At 51.1% G+C, this 22314-nt stretch overlaps 1 protein-coding gene across 1 annotated transcript; it reads right to left on the bottom strand.

Moving 5' to 3' along the window:
* FAM3D (FAM3 metabolism regulating signaling molecule D) lies at nt 1–19719 on the bottom strand (the record flags this gene model as incomplete). The annotated part of the gene is made up of 9 exons (XM_081072195.1): nt 1–90; nt 2811–2937; nt 3644–3728; nt 8043–8093; nt 11032–11090; nt 12426–12543; nt 16112–16132; nt 19453–19560; nt 19647–19719. 9 exons carry the CDS (start codon nt 19717–19719, stop codon nt 1–3), a joined length of 732 nt encoding a protein of 243 aa, XP_080928321.1.
* Nucleotides 19720–22314: the final 2595 nt, after the last annotated feature.

Genomic DNA, 22314 nt, shown 5'->3' with positions numbered 1-22314 from the left:
CTACAAAACCTTCCGGGGCACACAGCCCTCCAGCTCTAGCATCTCCGGCCAGCCATCGTATTTATTCGTGTTAGGGTTGTTCTTTAAGAACTAGAGAGAGAGAGGAGAAACACTGACAATGGGGGAGGCTGTTTAGGACTCACACCTGCATCTGCACTGTGCTTTTTAAAACCTAAATGCTTTCACTCAATTCATCCTCACCACTGCCCCATGAGACAGGTAGTGTTGGATGGTACCAGCCCATTTCACAGATGGGGAAACAGAGGCTCAGAGGGAATGCAACTAGCCCAAGGCTTCAGATATGGGACAGAGCCTAGTCACTACCTGTCATGGCAGGGGCAGGGGGACACCAAATGTGGGGGTGGGGCTGGAGTGCTTTAGCCTCTCTCCCAAATTATCTATCAGCCTCTCTAGGACATCCCAAAGAATAATAACAATAAAAAGAAGCATGCCAGCAATTCTTGAATGCTTGTTCTATGCCAGGCACAAGATGCCTTATGTATTTAATCCTCACAATAGCCCTAAGAAGTGCATACTATTATTATCCCATTATACAGATGGGGAAACTGAGGCACAGCGGGCCAAAGTAATTGCTTATGGCCACCCAGTTGGTAAGTGGTAGTGTCACTATGCAATATTAATTAATATTAATAACAACTATATAAAGAGAACAAAATCAGTTAAGATTGTGTTTTAAATACTCAGGCTTAGTTTCTGGAAGAAAAAATGTAAATGGCAAAATTTACCACTGGAATCATTATGGCTAACTCTTAGGAAAAAAGAATAAATTCTAGCTGCTGCTTCTCCAAAACCCAGTTTCCCACGTCTGGGAACAAAAGACACGAAGGTTTCAATCACGTCATGGTCTTCCGTTCATTTTTGGGTGATGGGTCCATCCGCTGATCATAAATTTCAGCTGAAGGATGGTGCTGACTTTCCTCTACTTACGTGCTTTCTCTTTGCTGTCTTGGACCAGTTTTGGTGGGTCCAAACCCCACCTCAAGCCCCTTCCTAGAGAGCCCCTTCCTGTCCCGGCACCCCCACGGGGACATTCTGGAGACTGTGGCCCATGGCTCCTGTGTTGTTCACCCAGAGGGTCCTTTCTTTTTCTCCTCGGGCACAAGCTCCTTGTACTATTCCTCATTTTTAAAAAGGCACTTCCAATTACCTGAATACATCCTTTTGAAAACACATACCTACAAACTAGGCCCGTGTTTTCCAGATAATGCGAAAGACCTTGCAGCCCAGCATGGTCCCCATCCTAGAGCTCAGCACACGGCCTCTTGACTCTGTCCCTCCTCTGCCTCCAACCCCTGCCCCTCCTGGCGGCTGTGTTGCTCATTCGATCTGTACATCGCCTCCTCCCTGCCTTCTGACTGTCCCTCTGCCACAGTGCTCTCCTTGCTCAGCCAGGCAGGCTGTCCTAAAAGTAATCAGGACAGGCAATCTTTGCGGAGGCAGCAGACCTGGATGAGAAAGAAACCCATCCACATCACTGAGTAGTTCTGAGACCTGAGCAAGCTGGTTAAAACCTCTCCAAGGCCCCGATCCTCCTTTGTGAGATGACATGATTATTGTACCCACTTCATGGTGGGTGTTAATTAAGACCCTGCAGGGACCTTGCTCTGCCATGCCTGCACAGAGCAAGTGCCTTGCTGAATGCTAGGCTTTCATGTTATCAATTCGCGCTTGTCACCCTCCCTCTTAAGCTTCCCATAGCTCCCCAGTGCCTTCAGGACAGAGTGCACACTCCTCAGTGCTCCTACAGGTCCAAATCATTGACCCTCAGCTCCCCATCCGGGGTCTGGGCAGAGCCAAACATTCTCACCACCATGCCGGGGAAGGCCTGGCCATTTCTCCCTGGTTTCCGAATTGCTCTGAGCTGGGGATACACAGATGAAGACTGCCACGAAGAAGGTGAAGCATTTTCTGGGGCGCCCCAACCCTCTGTCCACTCCCCCTTCCTCCTGTGAGCACCCCACAAAGTCCCCCTCTGGGTGCCTCCCTGACTCCCTCTGCTGGTGTCACCCCAGTCGTGACAGTGGAGCCCCATATCGTGGACCCCTCTTGACTCCTTTGACATACTCAGGTGGGCTCTCCTGTGTCCCCTTCTTGGTGTCAGTTCACCCTCTCCACAGTGAACTTAGAAGGGGCCTTGGGCTCCCCTGGTCCAAACCATGCCCTTCACAGGTGGCGAGAGTGGGGCATGGGGGAGGAGGGGCTCGGCTAATGTGGCAGCTGGGACCGGAAGCCAGCGATCCTGTCCCCTGCTCTGGGGACCCTTCCCCCTACTGCACAGGCTTCATCTCTACATCATTTCTCTTTCTTCCAGGCCTCACTTTCCTTTCACCCTTCTTTTCTCCTTTTCCTTCTTTTTGGAACTTTTCTATGTATCTACACATTTATACAGAGGGTGCCAAAAAAATGTATATACATTTTAAGAAAGGAAAAACCTGTATTAAAATTACGCTGATGGTACCCACTTTGAGCACCTTGTGTAATTGCAGAAGTCAAACGTGACTTGTATTCATCTTTTGTTATTGGCATATATCGAGTATTACAGTTTAAATACAGTTTTTTCCTTCTTAAAATGTGTATCTATATTTTGGCCCCCTTTGTATATGTCAAGGCCGCTTCTTGCTGGGGGGTTAGCCAGTCAGGCCCTTTCAATCTCTGGGGTGGATGACAGCCAGGCGGCCCTCCCCACACTGTCTTGTGTGTCCTTCCTGTGCCACTGCAGCCCTTGTCCATCCAGCCCTGGCACCGCCCCTGCCCCCTCCACTGGGATGGGGAGGCCACCAGGAACCCACCTGCTCAAAAGGACTCTTATTCTTGATGTCTTTGGCCCCCAAGAAGATCCAGCTGTCCCGGAAGCCCAGGTGGTTTGCATAGGAGCTGCCCAACTTGGAGAAGAACGCTCTGATTTCATCATTCATTCTGCAGAGGACCAGAGAAGGCGGTCAGGCAGCGGGATGGAAGCAGGGGGAGCTTCTCAAGCTCTCACCCCCCTCGCCATGTGCAGAAGCCGCCAAGGTCACCTCTGGAAGAACAGGGCAGAGGGGCCAGGACTGCTGTCCAAAGACCACTCAGAGGGAGCTGGAGAGGTGTTAGAACATCTTGGCCTCTGTTTACAAATGTAATACTTGTTCAGTGGGAAAAAAATTACTTACAGTCTCATCCCCCTTGACAGAATCATTGTAAAAATTTAAAATACTTCCTTCATGTCTTTTTGCCCCATGTACTGTGTGTGGGATCATACCAACTCTTTCGTAACCTGCTTTCCCCCCACTTAATACTAAAGAAAGAGCATTCTTCCATGTCCTTAAGTATTTTCCAAATCATCATTTCTGGTTCAGTGTATCCTCTTTTAGGTATGTTTAAGAATACATCATCTATCACCATCTGTCATAAGTTCTGTAACTGGTCGGCTATACGGACAGGGAGAGTGTGTCCAGCTTTTCACTGTTATAACCAAGGTTGTGATGAACCTCCCAGAACGGCACTTTGTGCGCTTGGCTGGTTATTTCCTCCGGAGAAGTTGCCAGAAGATGGAGCTGGGGGGAGAGCAGGAAAGGGCATGCGGGGTTTGGAAGCATTTGGTTTGCTTCTGTTCCCAGCTGGGTAGGTAGAGGTTCCCACTTACTTGGTCCCTGGGTCATCATAGGAGGCCACGAGCACCAGCACGCCCTCTGGAATTCCTTTAAGGAATTTCACCAGGAGCTGAACATCTAGGGGAGGAAGGAAAACAAGGTGCTGGTCATTTAGGAGAAAGACTGCTGGTCATTCTCATTCTTTCTTACTGCCCTAATGACCCAGGAGTGGCCTGGGCAGGCTCACACCAAGCTCCACTGGAAGCTGAGGGGGCCAGCAGGAGGCGGCACCCTGGGTGGGGCTCCCCAACCTAAGGAGCCAGGGTATCCTAATTTAGGTGGTCTGGGGCTGTTTCTGTTATCTGAAAGTTCCCCAGGCCATTCTGACAGGCAGCCTGTGGTGAGAACTACTGGCCTAAGGGCTGTTGGCGGCTTCCACGCAGGGTAAGGAGCCGTGACCTCTCAGGAACGCTGGGCTCTTTGCACAGCTCCCTCCACCCCCTTCTACACCGGTTAAGAGCCCAGCTTGTCTCTGCCGACTTATTTAACATATAATATAGTTAACATATAATATTGTATTAGTTTCATGTGTACAACAGTCATTTGACACTTATAAACCTTATAGCATAACAATAATCATCTGTCACCATACAAAGTGATTATGATATTACTGACTATATTCCTTGTGCTGTGTATTCCATCCCTATGACTTATTTATTTTGTAACTGAAAGTTTGTACGTCTCATCCCCTCTACCTTCTTCACCCCTACTCCCCTCTCCTCTGGACGTCATCAGTATGTTCTCTATGTCTGGGAGTCTGTTTCTGTTTTGTTTTATTTATTTAGTTTTCTATATTCCATACATAAGTGAAATCATACCGTATTTATTCCATTTAGCATAATACCCTGTAGGTCCATCCATGTTGTCGCAGATGGCAATAATTCATTCTTTTTTGTGGCTGAGTAATATTTCATTATATGAAATATTCTTTATCCATTTATCCAGTGTTGAGAACATAGTTTACTTCCATATCTTGGTTATTGTAGATGATCCTTCAGTGAACACAGGGGTGCATACATCTTTTCGACTGGATTTCTTTGGAGGGCACACCCATTGGGCTGCAGGCAACTGGGGTCACTGGGAGAGAACATCAGACTCTGACAACTCTCCAGCTTACATCAAAGAACGAGGCTCTATTTGCATCTTTAACACTTCCCTGCACTTGCAAAATCTCTGCATTTGACGAAAAGCAGGCCTAGGTGTGCACCTGGTGGGGAGGGGTGGGACGTGGGGTGGGGAATCATTCCCTGCTCAGGTCTAGGACACTGATTTGTTTCTGTTGTGCTTATTTTTGTGATTAAAAAAGCAATAATGACTTTCTACTTAAGGCAATGATATAAATTCTGTTAAGATATATTTATTTAGCTTAAATAAGTGAGCCAACTTAAAAGAAAATACTAAAACTGCTGATGGTTCTCTGGATATGGTGTAACTGTGCAGGGGGCTCTTGAAGGTTGACGTATGAACCTAGTGGGCCTAGTGGGTAGAGCAGGGGCTGTATCTGCCAAATGAGGAAGATTAATAGGCCTGCTCATAGCAGTTTTGTAAAGATCAAACGTGATGATGACTGTGGGCATATAGTCAGTCAGTATACTATAATGGAATTACAATTATTAGCAGGATTGGCTACATAATTTTTGGGGTCTAGTGCAAATTGAGAATATGGGGCCTTTTGTCAAAAAATTATTAAGAATTTCAAGACTGTGACAGCAGAACTTCAAGCCAAACATGAATTTCCTCAAAGTGTGGGGCCTGTGTGACTGCCCTGCCCACAGGCCACTTACCCAGGAAGCGGCCCTGATTGTTAGTATTCTGTGGGGGTGCTTTGAACCTAGGAGAAGAATCAAGTAGCTCAAGCAGGGCTGGCTGCCAACCAGTTCAGTCATATAGAGGCTTCCAGTCAAGAACCAAACTTCTCTATTAGTGAAATGGCCCTTGAATTCTTGAGATAAAAGAATGAGGTCTGAAAGTACCATTAATTTATTAGCAGATATCAAGATCTGGCTCTTGTCTGGGGTGGACAGTGGATGATTGGAGAGGACAGTGTGCCTTCTGTGAATTATCATTGCACTTTTAAAAGTCATTGTCTATCTTCTTTTGTCTCTGGTGGGAAGGGGGCGACATGTTCTCAAAATGCTTCTGTTTCTGGTTCCCCATCAGCCATGATTATATCCAAGTTTATAATAAAGCATCATAAAACTTAGTTTCATCTTTTAAATTATTTTTCCCCCTTTTCATCTGGACAGATGACCTCCTTGCTTCTGAATCATGTGGACAGAGTGAGGGAGGACGCAAAGGTAGGGAGAAGACTAAATGAGCTTCCTTGGGCCCTTTCCACTGATTATTGCAAGTTACTATTTAAGCCTCACAGCAATCTTATGAAGTGGACACTATGGTTATCTCTATTTTACAGATGATGAAACTGAGGTTCCAGAGGTGTCACCTGCCTCGGGTCATGCAACCTGAAGTCTCCAGAGACTGGGCCTTTTCCATAACCCTGGCACCAGGCCACACGGAACATCTTCAGGGTCCTGGACAGAGAATAAATGAAGGCCTCTGGCCCTCGGCCCATGGCCTGCCCCCTCTCTTCTCACCCATCTCCGGCACCAGAAGGAGCACTGCATGCCTACAAAGGTATACTCCAGTTGGCCTGTGTGAACTCCATCCACGCCACCCTCCCCTGCAGTAACAGCCACCGCTGGCTACCCCTGGGTCCTCGCGGTGTTTCTGCAGCGTGGGGGGCACACCTGAAGAGGCCTTCATGGGCCCTGAGGTAGGCTCCAGGTTGGCATATCCCCTGGTTGGCAGACCCCACCAGTGAGGTGGGAGGCAGCTGGACGATGGCCATTGTGGGACCCTCTGAAGCCCTGGGTTGCCCACTCCAGCTGCCCGTCTGTAAGGGTGTGCTGCAGATCACCTTCCAAACATGCTCCAGCTGTGACTTCTGGGAAGCACTTCCCATGTTTCAGCCCCTCCTCTGTCTGCAAAGCCCAGAGGCTTTCTGCTCTCTGCTACCTGGTGGCTTTCTCCCATCTTGGACTCACGTGTTTAGGTGGATGTGGTAAGGTAGGTTTTCCCTAGAGGTAGAGGCAAAGATGGGGGACCCAGGGGAGAAGAGAGCCAGCTGATTGGCAGCAGCCTGACCCCTTCCACTGTGTGAGGAGCTGGGGTGAGTGGTCACATGCTCGGCAGCCTGTGATGCTCGAGCCCAGAGCTGGCTCCACGATATGATCGCATCGACATGGGAGGGAATGGAATTGAGCTGGGCTCCAAGAAGTGGGCTGAGCTGAGTTCATGTGTCTCCATGGAAACCAGTCCTTGTAGGGCCCAGACCTCAGCCCTGCTGCAAAGGGCCACCCTGTTGCTTTTCATTCCTTGTTGAGGCCTGTTCAGTCCTTGTTGAGGCAGGGTTGCCAGCTGGGCAGCAGGTGGCATACTGGGCTCGGGGCTAATTCCACCACAGTTTGAAAAATGTCTGGAGTGTTGGATGAGAGGCCTGCCCCTACCCGCAGCTTTGCCAGGACACCTGGGCATATAGTTAGTACACTATAATGAGGAAGCTGCCGGTGGGAACTTTGATGTCCTGGCCTCCCTAAGTAGGTCAGTGCCCTGTTGCTGGGCTTTGCTCAGGGCAAGGAAGACTGTGAGTTTCTAAGAGGTGGCCTTATGCACAGAAAAGTTCAGAAAGCATGTCTGTGCAGACAAGAAAGACAGCTGCAGAAAGATGCCGAGAGCTTAGCGCCTCAGAGCTGTCCTTTCTGGGCCCACTAAACACCCCTATGGCCTTAAAATAAAATAAAATACTTTTTACCTAGCAGAGCAAACTGGGCTACATACCCTCGTCCCTAGCTCTTCAGCTGCACACATGCTGGCCTCCAACTGCCAGCACAGCATTTCTTTGCCTGAAGGTCTTTGGCCTCCATATTCTCTTTCGCACCTGGGGCTGGCCGGAGTGTGGGACGTGCCAAATAATCAGGGGTGGGAGCCTGATTGCTCCCCCCAGCTCCCTTGCTCTTCTGGGGTATCTCTGAGGCATATGTTTGACATTGGCTCCTGAGTCCCAGTTGCCCACAGTGTTCAATGGCTCGATAACACACCGTACCAGCTGCTGTCCTTTCCCTGCCTCACCTCCCCACTGACATTTCCTGAGCTCACCTCCTCCCAAATAAAACAATGCCCTTGCATACTTGTCTTAGGGTCTGTATCTGGGAGAGCCCCAAGAGACAGCTGAAAGGCATTTCAAAGGCAGCAGGATAATGTGAACCCCCACCATGCCTCTATCCAGTTGTCTTTTGTGGAAACAAGAACCAAGCACCCCAGCACCCTGATAGCTCCCTTGCCACAGGAAGGAGCTCAGCCTACCCATGACTCAGTGCCAATAGAGGGGCCTACCTCCAGAGTACATGTCGAAATAGTCCTGTTTCAGCACCATTCCTGTGGTTCCTATGAGAGAGGGATGAGAGAGGCAGAACTATTATTTCCTGTAATGTGTCATTCTGCTTGTCATTTTGTGGAAAATTACTACTCTTTAGTCTAAGGTCTAAAAATAGAGTAATAATGGAATAAAATCAGGTCCTGTAGAAAGCATGCAGGACTAAGTATGTGCTCAGTAACTAACTGTTGGGCTGATCTGAAAGGTACAAGAACATAACAAGTCAGGGTCTGTGTTATGCCTTTCCACTTCCTAACACACGACTTAGCACTTTGACATAAATTTTTGCATCTGTACAATGGGCTTTGGGAACTAAATAAGATGTATTTAAAATAGCGTACAAGATAAAATTTAGCTGCAAAACAGTAATGAAAATAACTACAATTGTCATTATTATTCCTACCTATTTAGGAAATCTGCAATTTGAGTCCTCCAACTCTTGAAGGGAAATGATTTCTTATGGGACTGAACTGTTCTTAGTGTCCTGAGTCCAGTAATCTCAATTGCCTTTATTTTGCAAAGGGTCCCAGTGCTCTAGGGAAGCGGATGTTCTGGAAATTTGCAGTTCTGACTCTCTGCCACTAGATGGGGGTGTTGCAAAGGGGATAACAGGTCTACATTTTACCACCCTTCCCCTCCCTCATTGCAGTTTGTGCATTCTTGAAGAGGGTGGGGACAGGGGCCTGGCTCGCCGTGGCTCTTCTGCTGGGTTCAGGGGAGCTCACATTGCAGCCCCCTTCCAGATTCTCGGGGTCACTAATGTCCAAGCCCCTGGGCGTTTGGAAGGGGATGCATGAACCTGTGAAACTGTGATTCTGTGCATTTGTGGATTTTTCTGGAATTAGGGGGAGGAAAGGTAGTTTGAACGGTTGCTCAGAGTAATCTCTGCCCCCTAGAAGGTTAAGAACCACCACTCTAACAATCCTTCTGTTGTTCTGGCTCATTATACAGATGACCCTGAGAGTGGTTCCTTGGACTTTCCCAGAGCTGGCATGCAGTAGGAGCTGCAGATACATGCTTAGAGACATTTCTAGTGTAGGGAGGTAGGTCAGTGGAGTTATTAAGAACTGGAACCAGCCAGATTTGGGTTAAAATCTAGATGCTTCTATTGCCTGTGTAACTTTGGGAAGTCCCTAACCTCTCTGAGCTTCCATTGCTTACCTGGAACATAGGGATATATTCTAGCATTGTGATGAGGTTGAAGGAAATAGCTAGCACATAATAAATGCTCAATAAATGTTAGCTTTCAGTATTATTAATGGTTGTTTTTATCTTTGGGCTTTGTGAGGGATGAGGAAGGAGGCCCCAGGTTCAGCCGATCTCATCAGAAACCATTCAAGAGGTCGTCTCTGACGGTAGCCCACTTGGGGGAAGAGAAAACTTGCAGGTTTCAGCCAGGTCAGGCACAGCTGACGTGCTTCCTGCGTGCCTGAAGAGTGTTCTGAGCTGCCTGCATGTCTTCTGCAGGAAGGGGCCAGAGTGAGGCAGGGCTTCCTCTCCTCATGACTTTGAAGGAGGCCCACCCTGCTTGGCCTCCTATCCCTCCCAGGCCCCAGCTTTCCTAGGCTCCCAGGAAATTGGCCAGGACTGCCCTCTGACCCCACTTTGGGCAAGGTTCCATCTTTGCTCCAGGCCTTGACCTATCCCCTGACCCAGCAAGATTTCTTGACAGAGGGGGAAATGCTCCTCTAGGGGCAAAGGGTCAGGGGTCGAATCCTACCCTGTCACCTCCTTGGTTATATGATCATGCCACACACAAGCTTGAACTTTTTCCTCCTGCGCATCCACTGTGCCATTTTCTCATCTGCTCTGACTTTTGTCCCAGGAAGTGGCTCTTAGATCCAGGGAAATGGCCTTTGTTCCTCATCTAAGAGCCAAAGGCAGAGAGGAGGGTCTTGGCTGGGGCCAGACCACCTGGTCCTTACTGGATCCCTATAATCCACCCCCTCCTGAAATGTGTCCATGTTTCGGGCTTGGCCTGCTATTGGCCTCCGTTTATCGCTTGCTGGAGATGCAGGGTTAGTGAGACTTGGGCCTCGTCCGGGGTCTCCCTGCCCCCAACTTCCCTACTCCAGACCAGAAGGAAGTTTTAGGATTCTGGGGCTGGGCCCTTGTGTCCTACTCAAACCCTTTCCGAGGCTCCCGCTGCCCTCTGCATCACGTCCACACTTCTTAGCAAGGCGTTTAGCCCCTCGCCCTCTGGCCCTGCCGGCCTCCCCAGCCTCGCCTCTCACCACTGCCTGCTCCCTTCCATGCTGCAGCCAGAACCACCCTGTGTGGACCCCCAAGTCCCTCTCGTCCCTCCTCCCTTCCCTGCTCCCTGCACAGTATTGACCCTGTCTGGAAGGAGCCCCCCCACTCTTCTTCCGGCCACCCCCTACCACTCTACAGGACTCTGCTGAGCGCCGCCTCCCTCTGGAGCCTCCCTGACTCGCCCTGCCCCAAGCTCTGTGTCCAGCTCCCAGAGCTCTGCTTCCTTCTCCTTCCTCTATGCTCAGCACATTGCGATTGTTTGTAACTTCATGGACCCACAGGAGGTTGTGAAGTCAGGCCTGTCCTTCTAGCTTCCAGCTGGACCCCCCAGTGCTCTGGACATGGCTTGGCCCACAGTGTCTGCTGTCGAGTTTTGTTGAATGAATGAATGAATGAAGGTGTATTCTCAGCTTGTGATCTCATGCTGTTGGTGGTTGTCCCTTTTGGCTTCATGTATATTGATTTAAGCCTCCGGGTAGCCTTGAGGATGGGGCATGCGTGACAGGGGCCTGGCCAGGACTTCAGTAGGACTAAGGCTTTCAGACCTTCTGCTCCCACAGGACCAGCCAGGCCTCCCCCGCTGACAGCACGTGATGCGGGCACGTGGTAGGAGCTGAGCTAATATTGGTTGAATGAATGTACCACTGCCCTCCCCAGTACTAAGAGCATGGTGGGGCTGTCTGCGGGGCAACTCACCGTTCACCAGGGCGATATTCAGGCCTCTGCCCACATTGTTTTTCACAGGACTCATGATCCTGAAGAAGAAATGAAAAACCAAATCCAACAGTCAGTCCCAAGCGTGGCATGAACACTATGCTTTTGCGACTCTGGAAATCTGAGAGGGTCTACATGACGTGATGCAGAAACATCAGGAAGCACACAGAATAATGCGGGCCATCTGTTTTCTCCTGGAAACGAGTGGTGGGCTGGGTTCTCCGAAGAGTCTTTCATGGCATGTTTGGACTAGAACAGTCTGCTCAGGGACGAGGGAAGGTCCCTGCTTGGGGCTCTGAGGTGTCGGAGGGAGGGCCAGCCCACCTCCCGCAAGCTCTGAGGAAGGCAAAACCCAGAGTATCGCTTCTGTCCTGCAGTGTCTGGGATCCCCACGTGGAGCCCAGCTGTGTCTCTCACTGCCCAGAACTCACACTCCTATCTTCTGCTATTCCTTGGACAAACTGTCCTTCTCCAGCTCAGGCCAGGTGGTACTCAGGACTGACCTCTCTCCCAGGCTTGGACAAGCAGAGCTTCCTGTGCCTCTGGCCACAGGGATTGGGCCAGGCACGGTCATGTGACCCAGGCCAGCCAAGTCTGGGGACTCATAGGGATAATTCAGAGGGGAAAGCTCTCCTTCTTGTGGGGTGCTAGATAGGGCTATTATCGCAACCCAGCTGGTAGCCAAGCTCCTTTACCACATGATGAAGCTTATTTTCAATTGAGAAAACGGAATTTAATGACAGGGAAAGCAGACCTGAAGACGGTGTGAGAGGGAGGCTGATGACATGGCTTGAACCCTTGGGTCTGGCTGGTCCTGAAGCCCGTTGCCTGGCCTTTGGGTACATGAACCACAAGTTCCTTGCTTTGCCTAAGCAAGTTGGAGTTAGGTTCAGAATCCTGACCAAAACACCCATCTCTGTCTTCTTCTGTAGGGTAAGCTTGCTCTCCGAGGGCCTTACCCACCTGGCTTTGCTCTTGCTCCCGGGTGGAAGTTTGGCACCTGCTGCCTCCAGGCTTTGATGCCTGGATCTTGATGTTGAACCCTCTCCATAGGTATCTCCCTTCATAGGAAGCCCAGCAGCCTGGCTGTCAGACAGACCTGAGTGCAAATCTTGCCTCTACCACCAGCTAGACGTGAGATTATAGTTTCACGTCTGGGAGTGTTGGGGGATTGAATGAGACGATGCTGTAAGCACTCAGCAAGGTGCTTGCAGACATGGAAGCTGTTAGGATTATTGTGATTTGTGACCCCGAGTAAAAGGAAGCCTGTGGAAGGTGTGGGTTGGTCTCAGGGACTGCCCCGCCCCCGCTTCTGAATTAGCTAATGAATGAATGAAATAAAAGAAATGAACCCCGGAAGTTCCTCTTGTACTTACATGTGGTCTTCGAAGCATATGGAGGGGCCCACGACGTTGGCGGCCCCGCTGCAGATTTTAAACGCGAAGAAGTTGTCTGCGCAGGGCTTGCTGAGGCCACACTTGTTCTTTACGACCCCTGGGGACGGAACAGGCCAGGTGTGGTGGCAGCAGGGGTGGTGGGGTGTATCGACTACCCCAGAATTAATTTTGGGGCCCTCCCATCACAGTCCCAGCACAGGGCTACTCAACGCAGGCCCCTTGAACGCAGGCACCCTGGTAAATGCATGTGGAGTAATGAGTGGTGGTTAATAACAGCGGAACGTGATGAAGAGATTCTCTTGAGAACCTGGGGCAGCCTTTTGAGCTCCCAGAGGCCCCTGTTGACAACTCCTGGGGCCCTCGCATGGTGGGTAGGAGTGTCTTTCACCAGTGGATTCCCTTGGTCTTCAACCTCTTTGCACTTCAATTTCCTTCCCTGTGAAATGGGAGAACTATGGTGCCTCCCCCCTGGGTTCTTGTGAGGAATAAATGAGCTCAGCTTAATATTGACTATTCTTTTTCTTATCATCCTCCAATCATCACTCATTTACTGAGCACCTACTGTGGGCTGGACCCTGGGATACAACAGGGAATAGGTAGGTTGTGCAGGCCCTCCCACTGGGTGCTTAGCAAGGTCTCGGAACCCAAGGACTCACTATGGAGCACCTCTGATTACTGCGGCTGCTGTTAAGACCTGTGTTCTCTCCACACAGCCAGGTGGGACATGTAGATGGGACCCCCAAACACAGCCTCTGAGTGTCAGCTGTGCTTTCAGTCCAGCAGATTCTAATTTATGTTCATACGTGTTTTTAACACCACCTGACAGTGGGGAAGGTCCTACTGGGCAGGATTGGTAAACAGAGAATTAGAGAAAGTTCACCTGCAAAGGGAAGGCGGTGGTTAGGTAGCCTGTCTCTCTTCCTGCCCCTGTGCCAGGTGTCTGGCTGAGCTGTGCCAGTGTGTGCTTGGAGCAAACCCACAGCCTTCCTCAGAGAAGCTGGCACATGCCGAGGGCTTGCTGTGTGCTAGGCACTCTGGCAAGTGCTTTATATTTATTATCTTGTTAAACCATTTCAATAGCTCCTGTGCCTGGCACACAAGAGGCAACAACAAATATTCATTGAATGAGCAAACAGAGCCCTGGGCGGGGCTGAGCCAGAGGCTGGGACAGATGGTTAGCATGTCCAGTGCTCTTGCCAGCCTATAGGGAGCCTCGATGTGAATCAGGAAAGAGTGCCCACTTAGTGGGGAACAGAACCCACTGACGCAAGGCTTGGCAAGACCACAACACCTCTGAGTAGGTAAAGGTGCCCCTTCCTAGGAGTGAGTGTAGCCCATGCCAGGGCACCCTGCTGGAGTTTGCCCCCCTCAGCTGAGTGGGCAGCCCTGGTGATCTGAGCGGAATTCCTGTCCAAGGCTCTGTGCGCCCTCACCCCTGACTTTTCAGCACACCCACCTGATGTAACCAGAGCTCAACCAGGACATAATCACCAGAGAGTGAGAGATGGAGGAGAAACACCCTGAGGGGCTGTTCAGGAGATGGTGGGTGTCCAGACCTGTGGCTCAAGAGGGAGGGCTGGAGACGGGGACCTGACTCCCCTTTCCCACCCTCTGGACAGGACCCTGCACAATGGGGCCCAGCCCTTGCCAGCGGGCCTGGCAGAGGACAAGGCTGGGGAAGGGTCTTGTTCTCCTATGAGCCTTGGAGCCCCACTTCTGGCCACCTGGCCCCTCAGGGAGAGGCCAGTTCACTCTTGAGACCAGAGGTTGTCACCTATGACGGAGGGGTTGTGTCAGGCCGTGGGGACCACCGCTGAGTTTGCCCAGAGCCTAATCAACTGCAGCTAAGTCTGATAAGCCCAATGTCAACAGGCAGGCTTAAGCAGGCTTTTCTATAATTGATTTTCTGACCATCCAGTTTTCACGGTCCAGCTGAGGGACGAAGGGGACGGTGCCCAGTGGGGTGTCAGCCACTGGGAGGCAGGGGATTTGCTCTGGGTTTGGGCTTGGGGGCCGCCCTCACCAGCTGCTCAACCCCTGTAGGAGCCCGTAGTACTGCTGCTCAGGGAGTGAAACTGCCCTGGAGGAGGGCGTAGTCAGGAACTTGGGCCGCCCTTCAGACCTGCTGTGTGACTTGCCGGAAATCTCTCCCTTCACCTTTGCCCACTAACATGAGGAAGTTGAATAGATCAAGACTGTCAAAGAGGTTTCCTCTTCAGTGCCAATGGCTCTACCGTCAGTGGCTTAATAATAAAGCTCTTGAGGCTCCCTGTGGGCTTGGCGGAGAACGTGCTGAGGTCGACTGGGGGTGTCTACCGCGGAGGGGGCAGGTGGGAATGTGTGCTAGCATTTGCCATCCCCCGCAAGCAGGTGATGTCTGAGTGTTTGTTCAGCACAGAGATGTTGTTACTCTGTGTCGACTTCACAATAGGAGTCAGGAGGCTTCAGGGAGATGGGGTTGGGGTGTGGGGTGAATAATTTGTGTTGATTTTCAGAGTCTTTGCTGTCTGTGACCCCTCGGTGCACTGGGCCTTCCATACCCTCGCAGTCAGGTAAAATCCCATTCCTGGAGCTATATCCCTCTTCAGTCACCACCATGTCGGAGAGGGCGGGGCCTGGAGGTGTGGCCTCTTGCAAGGAAGTGTTGAGAGGGTGGGCTCTGGACTAGACCAGGAGGTTGACTCCTACTCCACCACTTACAGCTATATTGCTTTGACCAAGAGAGTTCACCTCTCTGAGCCTCAATTTCCTCATCTATAAAATGGGGATAATTCTAGCACCTACATAAGCTTGTGGTGAGAATTGCATGAGATGCCTGTAAAGTTCTGAATACAGTGTCTGGCACACAGTAGGCACTCAATCATTGTTACTATTATCATCGTCATAACTATCTCCCCCTTCCACCTTGTCCACACCTGGAGCGCTGGGGTCCTTGCTGTTCAGACATCTGCAGTGTCCAGCATGAGGCCTGCAGCACTCCTGCCCTCCCAGTGCTCCCTCCCCTCTCTGCTCCTCACATCACTGACTCTGCAGCCAAGGTCTCCACTGGAGTCCCAGCATTCCCGCCTCTAGGCCTTCGCATGGGCCATTCTGTCCTCCACAAGACACAGCCGAAGAGCCACCTCCTCCCTGATGCCCTCCCTGACCCCATCCCATTGGAAGGGGGTGGCCCTCCTGGAGCCCAGAACACTTGGCCCCACCTCTCTTGGCACAATTAGCACTTCTACCCCAACAGACAACGGTACCACCTCCTGTTTGCCTCTGGGGGTCCCTCGAGTACCTGGCATGCTGATACTTTTGAGCAGGGACAATGAGCCAAATTCATGGTCATTGCAATGGTGATAAAAAGCATAGCGCCCATCCTCAGGGCTCCCAGCTGAGTGAGGGGACTCAGAGAAGGAAGGCAGGGGTGGGACACAGTCCAGACTGCAGAATACAGGGACTGGGGAAAGGGGACAACTGTGCTGTTCCCATCAGTCTGATTGACTGAGAAGGGGCTACCCCTGCCACAGGGCTTGGGGGCTTCAGAAAGTACCATTGGACCACGGGAGGAGAGAGCTGGACAGACTCTGGAATCAGAGATTTTTCTGGGACCTGCAAGGCTGGGAGTAGAAACCCTGGATCATCTCACCCCAAGGCAAAGGGGTGACTGGGAAGATACTCACGGATCTTCTTGGAGTCTGAACCTGCTGGAGAGAAGACAGAATCTGGTTAGAGAGAAAGTGCTTTGGGCTTTCGCCTGCAGGATGGAGGTTGGGGGCTGGGGACAGGGGAGTTAGAAGAAGGGAATTTGGAGTGGTGTTGGCCTGGCCAAGCAGAGTCCCCTTCCCATGGTGGATGTTGAAATGAGCTTCAAGTCCCATCTCATCTGGGAGCCCTCCCTCACGTGCTGCCGCCACGCCTTTACTTACACACACACACACACATAGGCCCATGTACACATGCATACAAGCACAGACACATGCACAGACACTTCGACACACACAGACACACACGTGCACACTCATGCACACACACACAGACATGACTCTAATAGTTATAAAGAAGCAGGACTCGCTTGTGAGAACCACTGGAGTTTGAGCCCTGACTCCTGGCTGTGTGACCCGGTGTGAGTTCTTGCCTCACAGAGCTGGTCATCACGCCCATCCTCGCAGGCTGTGGGGAAGATCCAATGAGGTCAGGCTGTAGGGGCCTAGCCTGGTGTCTGTTGCCCTGGCCTAGGGAAGGGCTGGAGTACACAGCTGTTGTTGTTCAGCCACGTCAGAGTGTCCCTTTCCTGACTCCCGCCAGTACCTACTGCACTGGGCCTTTGGGCGTTTGCTCTCTGTGACATTCACACTGTGTCCTGGTTGTTTCTGCAGTTCTATATCAGGTATCCCACCATACCTAATAAGTCCTAGAGGACAGGGCCCCCAGTGGCCACAGAAATTCTGGGGGAGAGAACGCTCTTTTTGGGGAGGATGCCCACACTGACACGCTTTCCATTTGGACCTCAAGGGGCTGTTCATTTTGGACTATGTCCCAACTCCCTAGGCCCTCGAATTAGAATGGGACCCAGGCTGGGCCACTCAGAATGTCCCGTTCCTCTGGGGATAGAGCCCTTCCCTGGGTTGACATACAGAAGTGCCTCTTTCAGCTAAGCTGGAAGATGAGCGTCTGGAGAGAAGGTCTCCATGACACCTGCCTTAGAGAGAAAGCTGCCCACGGAATGAGGTTAGGTACCAACAAGTAGAGCCCAGTGACACAGAGACTCTGAGGCTTTGTGGGGGCACCTATATCCAGCCACATCTGAAGCCTGTATCCATGGACTTACAATTACATGACATGAGATATTCCGTTTTGTTTAAACCAGTTAGAATTGGGTTTATCACTCCCGTCAGAAAGAACCCTGCCTAATTTGCCCAGTAAATCAGGAGTTCTTAATCTCCTGATGTCTGTGCTATGGACCCCGATGGTGGTTTGGAAAAGCCTATGAACTCCCCTGAGAATAAATTTATTCCCACTTCTCTGGAAACAGCACATCGTGTTACACCAGACTACAAGTTATTAAATTGTAAAATAAAATAGATTGGATTAGAAAGGAAACCAACTATATATCAATATACAATAAAAACATTAAAAATAAATTTGTGCTATAGTAATAAATGTGCTTCTATATTAATGCATCAAATATAAGGTGGGGGTGAGGAACCTCTGAAGTAAATGAATGTTACTACCGGGTGTTGATAGTCACTTTTCCCACTGGGTACCTTTTCTGCCACAGTCAGCATTTCTCTAGACTTGGAATCACGTTCATGCACTCTCATTTTCGTAGACTCTGTAATTAAGTCTGTTTGTCTCCCCGACTCAGACTATGAACTGGGGCCACAGGTTCCTCATTTCAGGGTCCCTGAGACCTAACACAGGGTAGTGGCTTGATGACCGTTGGTTGGAGGTAGTTGAGATTTGAGAGGGAAACAATTTCTGGAGTCTCCTTTCAAACGCTGTTCCCTCTCGCACCTGGGGCTGGGGCTCTCTTCTCTAGAGAACCCCCTGAGCTGCTCTCCTGCCCTGAGCCTCCGGCGCTGACCTGGGCCCATCTCGTCCAAGACTGTCAGCACAGCCAAGTCGGGCTCTAGTCTGCAGAAGCAGGGCCCTGGGCCCGGGGACACGGTGACCACCACGCATCTGTGTAACCATCCTGACCTCGGTGTGGGCCATTCTCGATAAGAAGTGGGTAAGGTAAGGGACCTGTGACCCTCCACGGTGGGGACTATGTGTGAAAGATGGGGTGACCAGCTTCCTGCTGCTGTGAAGCTGGGGGCCAGCTTGGGCCACTGCCGGTCATTATGTTTGACTGTGGCTCTCGGTCTTCAAGGAGAACAAGTCCAGCTATAAATCCCCTCCCTTTCTCTTCTTCCTTTGAAAGGTTTTAAAACTGGGAGACTTGGGTGCCTATTCCTGTTCTGACATCTACAAGAATCATTTGGACAAGTTTCCTAATCTCCCTGAGCTTTTCTTTTCGCAGACCACACATAAAACCACAACATGAATTCATGCATGAGTCCACTCCACAACCACACCATGATGGCCCCAGGGGGCGTTTGTGCGGATTAGAGGAGACTACGCATGGAAAGCAGCGGGCATCCATCACCCATCCATCGCCCATCCATCCACCCTCCGGCTGATCACCCACTCACCCAACCAGTTTTGTTTCATTTATCAAATATTTCCTGAGCATCTGCTCTGCACAAGGTGCTAGGGAGTGGATATACACAGAATAAAATCTTTGCCTTTAGGAAGCTTACATTCCAGAGGGTGGAGACAGAAAACAACCAGGTAAACAAATAAATAAGTGACATAATGATGTATGACGATGATGCTCTGAAGACAATAGGCTGACATGAGAGAGGCTAAAACAGGAGTAGGGCATGGCTGTAGCTGGGGTGGTCAGGGAAGGCCTCTCTGCCAAGGTACCATCTGAGCTCAGCCTTGAAGGCTGAGAAGGAGCTGGGCCCGAGGAAATGGGCATGAAGAGCGTTCCAGGCAGAGGGAACGGCAGGTGCAGGTGGAAGCCACTCAATGCGCAGTTTTCTCCTTCTTTCCTTCCTTCCTTCCTTCCTTCCTTCCTTCCTTCCTTCCTTCCTTCCTTCCTTCCTTCCTTCCTTCCTTCCTTCCTTCCTTCCTTCCTTCCCTCTCTCCCTCCCCCGCCACCCTTCTTTTCTCTCCCCCTCTGTTCTCCCTTCTTTCTTCCCTTCTATCTTGGGTCATCTTTCCAAAGTGGCCCTTGATGCACATGCTTTTTTGCCAGGGCCTGGGAACACATCTGTGTTCCCCATGGGCCCCAGGCTTTTGAGAGACTGAGGGTTTCCTCTCTCACCTCCCACCCCACAATGGCTGGGGTCCCAAAAGCGGGCCCACATCCTGCCATGTCTCCTGGGTCACCCAGGGATGGAGGGAGGAATAGAGCCTCGGCCCTTAGCCCGCCCTCGTTCCCGGCCCTGCCCCAGCAGTGAGCTGCACTCACCCAGCCAGCGGGGCAGACCGATGGTTCTCTTGCTGAAGCTGAAATAGCCGTACATAAAGATCCATGAGGTGACCAGGACAAAGACGAGGGCCAGCACGCGAAGCAGATCTGCAGAGCAAGGACATGCTGCCATGAGACCACAGCGCCAGACCACATCGCCAGGCTACGTAGTGAGACGACACGTGAGTCCTTACCACAGCCCCACAGTGAGACCACACACATGGCATGGACCACCCAGAGCTCCCGGTTCCACTCCACATTTTCCATCAACTCCCCTTGAAAGCCATCACAATAACCACACAATGCTGTGGACCAGTCGAGGGGCCCACAAGGTGCAACCAGTGTGAATTCATGCGACAATCAAGTGGTGAGGTCATGCTGCAAGATCACATGGCAACATTCCCCAAAGTGGGACCACTGGGAGAGAAAGTTAGTGCCCTCCAGAGAGAATCTCTAGGGGTGAGTCTGGGAATCTGCACTGTATCCAGCACCCTGAGGTGGGACCTGAGAGCTGCAGTGGGAAAGCAGGAGGCAGGCTCTGCTGCAGACAGCCCTGGGAGGTGAGCCCTGCCACAGGAGTCAGGAAGGCTGTGTGCTCAGGGCAGCCATCCACTGCTGTGTGACCTTGGGCAGGAGTTTGGCCTCTCTGAGTTGGAGTCCCTCGGTCTCATAGTGGACATGGTAACACCTTTGCCACTGAACCAATGGCTTGGGGGGTGGGGTTGGCTCCTCACATTTTCCATCAACTCCCCTTGAAAGCCATCACAATAACCACACAATGCTCTCCACAGGAACACACAGCAGCCTTGCTGAGGTGTCTCCCCTGCCTCACAGACAGATTGCTCCCTGACCTCCCTACCACCACTGGGGAGCAAGCACACACATGGCATGGACCACCCAGAGCTCCCGGTTCCACTCCCTTTCCTCACTTTGCCACAAGGGTGAGAAGTGGGCTGCAATAGACTTCCCAACTCAAGGACTCCAGTAGCTCCTGCTGCCTTCCGAATCCAATCCAACGGTCAGGCCACGTTCCCTCACTCCTCACCTGACCTTCCTCTTGGCATCACCCTTCTCCTCAGCCTTGAATTCAGCTCTGTGGTCTTGTGCTGGTGTCAAGCTACTTGGGGTGTGGGAGAAGGCCCCTGGATCCTGTGGGGGGTGGCTCAGGTCTATGGGGTCTGTCATCTTCTAGGGCACAGTGTGGCTGTCGGCACCCATATTTCCCGTTGGAGATCAGCTCACCTTATACAACACTCATTTTTATGCCAGGCACTGTGCCCACAGCTTTTACACACATCATCTCAATTCATCCTCACAGCAACCCTCTGTGTGGGTCCTATTGATTATCCCCACTTTACAGATAAGGAAACTTAGGCTCAAGTGATAAAGGTGGGATTTGAACTCAGAGCAGTAAGCTGACTCTAAAACTTGTGAGAAGCCTCAGTTTCTCTATCTGTACAGCATGAAGATGCAGGCTAGAAGGCAAAGGCTTCTCGTGCCCAGTCCTGTGATGAGAGGATTCAAGAAGACCCCTCTTGAAGCAAGTATTTTGTCCCTAATTTCCAAGGAGAGTCAGGTGTTTCCAAGATAAGGAATGCCCAGGATCCCAGCCAGGTGGGGTCCCTGTGCCAGAGTTTCTCTAGCCCTTCAGCATAGAGGCAGGAAATTGTCTCTTCCATTCTACATTCTCTCTGCCTGGATAGATTTCCTCCTGGAAGTCTGGCCTGGCCATTTGAGAACACACACAGCTAAATGACCTCTGAGTCCAAGATGTGCAGATACTGTTGACAGAGAAATGATTCCAAAACCAATTTTGGACCTCAACAATGAGCCTTAGCGCCCTCCAAGCCTGGCCCTACCTGATACTCTCATCCTGCTCAGGTGAGGAGTGGCTTGGGGTCAGCGTTAGCCTGTGGAGAGAAAAAAATTGCATTGGAAACCGGAATCTGGGGTCTGAAAATGCACAAGGCTGAAGAGTAGGGGTAGGTACCTCTAACTGAGGAGATCACCGCTTGTTCAGTTTGGTTCCTCACCACCTGCCATATGAAACAGGGGAGCAATTTTCTTCCTTTCCTCCCTGTCTCTACCTGTCCTTCATTTTTGCCCCTGAAATTTTATATCCAAAATGTCTTTCTCGAGTGCAGAGATTCGAAAGCAGAGGAAGGTGCAGTCTGTCAGCCACCGTCTCTTGGAGAATTGATTTATTCACTCACTCATCCATCCATCTGTCCGCCCGTCCGCCCGTCCACCCGTTTGTCCGTCCCCCCAGTCAGCTGAGAGACATTGCTCCTGGGAAACCATCAGGGGGAAGAAGCTCAAGAGCTCTTTGCTGATGTAGCAAAATGAACTACAATCAGGATCTGACCGTCATAGGTGGTTTTGCATGGGTCGCTCCGTGCGCGTCATCTCCTTTAACCCTCATAAACCCCCATTTTGGGGTGAGTAAGCTAAGACTCACCACGGTTAAGCCTAGGCTTATTCACCTTGCGAGGGTCAGAGTCAGAATTTGGAGGCAGGTCTCCAGCTGCCCAATTCTCACAGGGTCCCCCTGCCAGGGCTTTTTGTCTTAGAAGGAGAGTTGAAATGGAAATTTCCTCATTTTTTGAGTCCTGGGCAGGGGTAGGGTCATCTTGGGCCCACCTCTCCGCTGTGCCAGCCACAGGGACTGGCAGTTTCCAGTGATTAGGCAGCTTTGAAAATACCCAGCAGGTCTCTGGAAATGCAGGCGAATTCTCAGGGGCTAGCGGTAACTGTCCCAGGCTGAGACTCCCCGCCGCAATGACTTGCTCCCATCACTCTTCCTCTCCCCTCCCTACCTCAGAATCTTCTTTATCCTAAGAATCTATCTCAACAGACATGGTG

Source organism: Rhinolophus hipposideros (genome assembly GCF_964194185.1).
Source record: "Rhinolophus hipposideros genome assembly, chromosome: 14".
Taxonomy (NCBI): Eukaryota; Metazoa; Chordata; class Mammalia; order Chiroptera; family Rhinolophidae; genus Rhinolophus; species Rhinolophus hipposideros.
This window is presented reverse-complemented; position numbering and strand designations above follow the sequence as displayed.